At 46.7% G+C, this 8,076-nt stretch overlaps 1 protein-coding gene across 2 annotated transcripts; it reads left to right on the plus strand.

Moving 5' to 3' along the window:
- Positions 1-1,052: 1,052 nt before the first annotated feature.
- Positions 1,053-4,243, plus strand: LOC146438676 (T-cell surface glycoprotein CD8 alpha chain-like). Of its 2 annotated transcripts, none has more exons than XM_085059534.1 (4): positions 1,053-1,561; positions 2,136-2,501; positions 3,095-3,214; positions 3,647-4,243. In XM_085059534.1, exons 1-4 carry the CDS (start codon positions 1,516-1,518, stop codon positions 3,784-3,786), a joined length of 672 nt encoding a protein of 223 aa, XP_084915660.1. In that variant the 5' UTR covers positions 1,053-1,515; the 3' UTR covers positions 3,787-4,243. The 2 variants fall into 2 exon arrangements, with proteins under 2 accessions (XP_084915660.1, XP_084915661.1); XM_085059535.1 differs by having other exon boundaries at positions 3,707-4,243.
- Positions 4,244-8,076: the final 3,833 nt, after the last annotated feature.

Consider the following 8,076-nt stretch of genomic DNA (forward strand, 5'->3'; position numbering starts at 1 on the left):
TTTCCATAACTCAGTTCTCAGCAGCAGCACAAACAGCAAGGGCATTGAAGCCAGGGGCACCTGGATTCTGACAGACCCAGGAAACAAGAGGCTTCTCGGCAGAAGGTTGATAAAAAAATGAAAAAAAAACCTTACATGAAAAGATAATCAACAGGAAACTTGTGTGGGCAATAGTCCAGGAAACATCAGCCATCCCCACATGCCAGTGGTCACCCAGAGGCTGCAGCAAGGGCTTTCTGCCCTGAAGGACAGAGTGGGGTTTGGGGCAGGACGGAAGGAACCTGTGGTTAGACAAAAGAACCGCAGGTGGACCAAAGAATATGCAAATCACAAATTCTGGACTAGAAACTAATTTCTTCAGAAATTCTTTTTTCCGTTACATTTTGCCACAGATGCCAGGCATTGTCACTTAACCCAGGAGGGTCCTAATGACAACACATCCTCCCCAAAGAGCAACACAACCTGCCAAGTCCCCAAGTGAGAAAGATCATCTCAGCTGCACTGCACTGTCCCCAAGGACAGACACCCCAGGAGAAGATGGTTGGGTCATCTCATGCTCTGAGTAGCAGCCTCAATGGCAACAGCATCAAACCCAGCAGCACCTAGTTTTCGACATACTGAGGGAAAAAGGGCCTTCTTTGCAAAGGTGTAATAAAAAAAAAAAAAAACCTCACACAGAAAAGCAATCAACAGGAAAGTTGGGAAGAAATAAATCAATCAAACCCCACCCAGCCCCTCACAGTCTGGTGAAACCCTTGTTTCTGTGCTTCAGGAAGCATCAGCCGTCCCCATGTGCTAGTGGTCAGCTGGAGGCAGCAGCAAGGGCCCTCTTTGTGAAGCATAAAAGCGTTTTTTTGAAGAGCAGAAGACCCTGTGGTTAAAGAAGAGAACCACGAGTTTTAAAAACAAAGACAAGGAAAAACACACACTTGTGCAAGGGGCAGCCTCAACAGGTTCCAGCTCCCAGACCAGCTACCTTGCACAAAGAGGCTTTTGCTGAACAAAGAAGTGCAATGAGAACAGAGAAATATCCATCTGTGTGCCAGAAACCTGTGCTTGGAGATGAAAGATACACGTGGATCTACACCATGTGTCACTGTGGGCTCTGCCATGCACACAGGACTCCTGGAACGTGTTCCAGGGCAGGAGGCAGGATCCCTGCCAAGGAAAGATTCTAGCAGCCAAAGGATGGGGCTGGTCCATATCTTCTGCACAGATGGAGCTGCTGTGACACCCAGAGGGCTGGGGACAGCAGGACCTGGTGGCTGATCCTGCCTCAGCCATGAGCAGCACTGCTCTGGATTCCTAGGGAAGTCATCCAGGAAAAATCCTTGAGGCACTTCTAAGAAATGATAAGGTTAAAGGGGCCCAAATTCGGGACTCAAACTGCACGCATCCTGAGGGTCCTGGTGACATCACATCCTCCCCAAGGAGCGGCACAGCCTCCCAAGCCAAGTGACAAAGATCATCTCAGCTGCACTGCACTGTCCCCAAGGACACACAGCCCAGGAGAAGATGGACAGAACTCCTACCTTGCTCCTGCTGCTTGCCCTGGGACTCAGTGAGTATGGACATGGGGCTGTGCAGCCCCTTCACTGGGGGGGGCAAGGAAAACCCTTCCCCTGAATCCCACATAATAGGATGAATAAAGGGGGGGTGAAAAAAATCAAAACAAAATGCCTTATTTTGAGGTGCTCTCAGTAGTTGTGGGGGAAGAAGCAGCTTTGCCTCAGCTGGCAAAGGGCAGCCACAGGGGTGACTGCAGCACCACACACTCCAGGAAGGGAGACTGCTTGGATGAGTGGTTCTGGAAGGGAGGGAGGAGGCAGGAGAAAAAAGAGGTTTGGTGGTGTTTATAGGGAGTTTATATAGCTTATCATTTCTGAGAAGCAGGAAAGGGGTAACATCCCTGAGAAGGCACTGGAAGGGCAGAGCCCATCTCTAAAGCCCAGGTGGGTGATTGCTGAGCACCCTCCATGCACCATCCCAGCAAGGACTCCAAGAAAACCTTCAAGTTATCCAGACAGCATCTTCTTCCCTTTCCATTTGTACTTCCAGCCCATGGAAAGGAAGATTTGCCCAGAGAGGCCACTGGCTCTTCTCAAGTGGCTCCAGCAAGGATTTCTCCCTTGCAGGCTGCCCTGGGATCCACAGCTTACAGGGTGAGAAGAGGTTCATGCAGTACAAGACCATCAAGAACCTCCAGCTGGGAGCACGGCTGGACCTGGCATGTAACATCAGTGGAGAGGACACTGGAGTTGTCTGGGTTCACCAGGACACGGTTGAGACCTTCAAATTCATTGTCTTCATCTCTTCCATGTCCGGGGCCACTTTTGAGGGAAACCAGAAAACATCCACGCACTTTGAGGCCAGGAAAGAGGACATGTTCTATCATTTGGTAGTGAAATCTTTCACACCACAGGATGAGGGGAACTATTTTTGCATCAAGCACATCAACAAAGAGCTGTACTTCAGCCCTGGCCAGCTTGCTTTCTTATCAGGTCAGCAACACCTCCACCCAACCTCACTCAGCCCTGACAAATGCCCAGCACCCTGCCCATGCCCTTTTTAACAGATATCTCTCCCACAAATCCCATTCCCTGCCTGCTTGCCCAAGGCATCTTGTGACCAACCCCCTGGTCCTCCTGCCAGAGGCTCCCTGCTTGCCACCTCTCCTCCTGGGATTGCTCCTTCCCAAAGGCAAGGATGTTAGGCAAACCCAGCTTCATCTCCCCATTCCCACTTCTCCATCCCATCCATGACTAGGATAGGAGAAGGCTAAAGCAAAGTCCATCCCTCCTCCTCCTTCCTCAGCACACACAGGTCCCAAAAGTACTACTGAGCTCAGGGGCTCAGGCTTTCTGAGGATGGTGTGAGAAAGTGGGAAACAAGGAGGCTGCAGCTCCTCACTGGCTCTTGGGAGATCCTTTTTAGGGAGATGCCATCCAAACTGGGCTGTGTGAAGTTCCCCCAGAGCTGAGCCCTTTGCTGTGCACAGGAACAGCTGTGCCCAGTCTGGAGAGCAGAAAGGCAGGAGAGAAGGGAAATTTTATTGTATTTCCCTACATGATGAATTCATCCATTTCACCTACAGCTGCTACTGCAGTGGCACCCACCACACCAGGACCCACCACAGCAGGACACATCACCCAGCCTGACATCACTGAAAAGGACTCCTGTCTGAAGACGCCAGATCCAGGGAGCCTGGATGCAGGTAGGGAGAGGGGGTATCCACTGATACCAAGGGGGATCCTGCAGGCATTTTGGGATGGGGGGGAGTGTGAAAATCCATACAGCTTTAGCAGAATAGGAGGGATTAAATCCAGTGTTTCATTCCCCATACGAAAGGCTAAGGATAATGTAAAAAGCCCAAGCATGTGGCATGCCTGGGTACACCAAGAACAGGGGGAGGGAGGGTACTGCCTTGGGGGCTGGGCTGCTTTTAGCCTCAGCAGAGGGCATAGGAAAGCTTTTGGCCATGTGTCCTTCCTCCAGTTTGCAGAAAAATGCTGGCAGCAGTAGAACATCACTGCAGGCCCAGGGGAAGCTCTCATCCTCAGGAGCACCAGGCAGGTGCTCCACCAGAGCTGGCTGTAACACCAGCCAGGAGCACCTGGTGGACCTGCCCTCTTCTCTACTCCTGCAGACAGAATGCAGGAAGAGCTGAATTACATCTGTCTCGTCTTCCTCTGGGTGCCTTTGACAGGCCTCTGCCTCCTGCTCCTCCAGCTCCTGGCCATCACCATCGTGCTGCACCGACATAAGGCTCACCACAACCCCCTCTAGATGCACCTCTGGCCTGAAACCACAGCCCTGACCCTCAGGGAGATGGATGTTCTGGCTGCTTTGGGAGGCACGGGATAACCAGGACACAGTCAAAGCAAGAGAAGGATCCCTGTTACAATCTGTATATCTTCCAAAAAATCATCTCCACACTTCCACAGTGATCTTTCCTTCCCACTCCAGCTCTGTGCAGTGGTTTCGGACAAAGAAGCTGCAATGATCTGACTGCAGCATCAGGGGTTCTTTCCCAACAGAAGGCCACATGTTATGCATGGGAAGCATTGCCTTGAAAATGTATTTTCTCTATTCAGAGTTGTTGAATGTGGCATGTGACACACCCCAAAATTTAATTTATAAACATTGAACAGAAAACTATTTGGAAAACTGAGCAAAAGCATTTTTCTGTATGTCACTCCCTGTAAGCTTTGTTATTCTTCCAAATTAAATTACTATGTCATGATCCAGAAATTAATTATTTATTGCCAGTCCTAATTCTTGAGAGCCTACAGAAGACAATCCTCTGGGGAGAAAGAGGACATGGATTTTTAAATTCAAAAAGCATTTCAAGAAGATGAACACATGTACAACAAAGTCCTCACTACTGCATGAAATCCTAATGTGGGATAAACAGTGAAAACTAAAACCCCAAGCAATGAAAAAGACACATATTTGAGCATTATTAACTGGTATTACAAATAGTGATGCTCCACTGTGCAGTAATGCACTAAGACCCCAGTCATGTAGTAAGACTGATGCAGCCAAAGCCCTCCCCAGAGATAAACCTAGTGAATAACTGGAAGCAGGAAATCTTTGGTTTGGGTTTTTTGGTTCATTTTGTGGGGCTAGTTTATTGTTGCTTTTCCTGTAGTCTTTCATTTGCACAGGAAATCAACATCTAGAAAAATAATTACAACCCTGACAATGGTAATTAGCCCCCTGACCACAGCTCTAAATCCACTGCACTGTGGATTTCCAATTTTGATCTCCAGTACCACTGTAACAGATTATCAGGAGTTAGCACAAACCTTTAAGGGAAGTGCATTTAAAAGCATATCCAGCTCTCCACCTGAGGATTTTCTGTGACATCCCACATGTTCATGGACTGCTGTCCATCCCAAGATACCCAGGGGTAAAATTTGTCCTTCTGTCTCACATAAGCTTTTCTCCTTCTGAACCCCTGCAGTTTAAGTATGTTTTACAAACACACCCAAATACACTGCACTGAAGTGCTCTGATTCCACCTTGCTGAAAAAGCAGCACAATCCTCTCTGCAGCAGGTCAGAAGGCTGAGGGAGGCAGAACAGCTTGGGCTGAGCACCAAAACAAACTTCTGTAGTCACTGCCCTGGGGTTCTCACTGAATACCCCAAAAATTACCGACTTCACCATACAACCCTCCAGCAGAGGCACAGCTCTCCAAGGCAACACTGACTTTCTTTTGCCATTTCTTCCTTCTGCACAATCCCTTGATCAGCTCATGTTCCAGCTCAGCTGCACCCAGCACTGCACCTTAGATTTAAACCTATGGCTCAAAAGTCTGTAAAGTTTTCCACTGACAGGTAAAGCTGAGGACCAATATTCTTTATAACCCACTTATGTTCTGGAAATTCTTCAGGAGACCTTTGCACCCCTACTAATAATGTACCAACAGAAGGCAAAACCAAAACCACATCTTTTACACTAAAATGTTAGGAAGCAGTTGCCAATATCAATGCAGCAGTCAAAAGGTAAAGAGACAAGAGCAACTCCAGCCCTGCATGCACACACCTCTAGCAAATCATGCAAGTTCAGAGCAGACTCGCTGGGTTTGTGGTTGAGTGGCAATGTCTGGACAAGGGGCCTGGACTGCTGCTTGCACTAATAAAAAGAGAAGGACTGGCTGAGCAGGAGTTCAGAGAAGCAGCTCTAAATGCTTGTTTGTTCATGCAGGAAGCTGCTGTTGGACAGGCACTACAGATCTGCCAGCTTTTTGCTTACAGCACATGGAGGAGGTTCCAGGCTCCACAGTGAGCTGACTGAGCAGGGTGCAGAGCAAAGGCTGAGAGCTGTTGCAGGCAAACTGGAGTCTGACATATGGAATGATTCTTAAAGAGGAGCAGAAGGAATACATCTGTTCAGAGGTTGATGGCTACCTAACTGCAGACTTTCTCCAAACTAATAATGGAGTAGCTCCAAACCCTCAGAAGCTGGCGGGCTAAAGACAAATAACCCAGGAGTTAACACTTCATGGTGGGGAGAGCAAGAGCTGTTTCACAATTTAGGCATAATCTCAACTAGTAAAGGAAAAAAGAGTACAAGATGATCACTGAAAGCCTATGAAGATGAGGAAGGCAACGGATGCCCCGAAACACAGAGCATCCAGAATTCCTTAACAGATCCATGTTCTACCCTATCCAGAGCTTCACTCATGCAATGAACTTTTCTGATAAAGGATTTTGATGAGTTAAATAAGCTCCAGATGACCCCACCAGAGCCAGAAACTGGACTGGCCAGTTAAAGTCACTTTGTCTGTCCAAGCCTGCATTTGACAGATGATCTGCTGCAGGGAAGGCACCCAAGCTCCACCCAGACTGCTCAGACTAATTCTGTGGTGCATTTTGTGCAACTGCTTGGAAGTCACCCCCCCAAAACCAACCCAACCCATTGCTGCTGCTTCTGCAGCATTCAACACAGAAAAGCAAATTAAGGCAAGGAAAAAAGTACATAAACCTCTGGAAGAACAGTAAATAGGGAGTGAAACAAGACCTTCCTGTAAGGTTTATTCCTTCTGATTCATCTGACATCAAATCTGTTTGACATGCAGGGTCAGCACAAGCTATCCATCACTGGATTCCCATCCTGAGCTGTGCTGAATAAACTGAATACACGTAAATTTTTGTCACGGGAGATCAATCACACCTCTTTGTGCTCCACATTCCTGGAAACCTCCTGTGTAACCTAGAAATCTTGAAAAATACTGGATATACTCTCCATTCTGAGGGGGAAAATTGTCAGCCAAAATAGCTATGTTCATATATTTATTTTCTCTCCCCATCTGTGAGAAAAATTTCTCATGAATGATGCTCAAGACTTGAACTGAAACATTATTTTCACCACCCCAATCCCCTTGTTTATTTAGCCAAAATAAAGGAAAATTCACTGGTATAACCTGAAAGTAAGAAGGAGGAAACCAAAAGCAGTGTCACCAGGTCTGAAAATAAACATTAGGCAGTGGAAACACAGAAGAAAATCTCCTTTTCAAAGGCTGAACTCAAGGAAGGTTTTTTCACTGCAGCCCAGGTCACAGCACCCACCAGCTTCAGCACTGAGTCTTTGTTCCAGTCTGCACTGCTGTTTTAAAATAACCCTCTAGAAAGTGAAAAGTTCTGAAGTGGAATAGGAACTGGACAACACTTCCAGGGCTTTTGCATTTGAATACACAGGTGCAGCTGTCCTGTAAAAATTAGTACAAGTTGGTGTGATCCAAAACATCAGTTCCTACATATAGGGTAGGCAGGACTCAGTAAGTGCTTATAGGAGGCTGTAAACAACTCCAGTTCCTGTATTTCTCTACAAAACTGCTAATTTAATGTAAACCTGAAGTCATAAAGGAAGATTAAGTCACTCTTTATATATGGTTTTGTAAATCATTCTTCCTTTTTAAATATTAAGGCTTGAATTAAATTCATAGTGATGCAACACCACATTACAGCTTTACTCACTACAAATCATTGCTGCCGCACTATTTTTTTTTTTCCACTTGATCTCAAAGCTTCTTTTTCTATTTCTCCTTTTCACAGAAGGAAAAAAGCAGGAGTTGGGATGGATTAAGGAACATGATATCCCTCCCGGCCTAAGAGACAAATCAACCTCTGAAGTGATAAGCACAGGAAGAAAAACTGTATCTTTCAGTGGGCAAACAGACCTCCCAAGGAAAATCTAACCCAAACTCACTGCCTTTAACTTGGCAAGTTGGCTCTGAGTGATAAGTAACTTCAACCTTGAATTTTAGCAGCAGCCATCCTGTAGTGTGTCAAGAAGAAAGGATCAAAGCAACAGGATGGAGACAGGTCTAAGCTAACAGGGATCAGAAGCTCTGGTTCATTACTGGTAACACACAGCATCCACTTCAGCTTCTCCACACGTTAATTAACCTTCCAGAGAGGAGAGTGAAATCAATGCAGTGTTTCCACAGAGGAACACTGATTTTAGGAGGAGAGATTGTTAGTTCACCCACGTCTAGTTGCAATGTGCAGTGCTGAAGTCACAGCAGGAAACAATTAAAAAATACTTCAGATAGCAGCCGAGCATCCAG

This window comes from Lichenostomus cassidix, chromosome 4 (genome assembly GCF_008360975.1).
Source record: "Lichenostomus cassidix isolate B80296 chromosome 4, HeHo_3.0, whole genome shotgun sequence".
Taxonomy (NCBI): Eukaryota; Metazoa; Chordata; class Aves; order Passeriformes; family Meliphagidae; genus Lichenostomus; species Lichenostomus cassidix.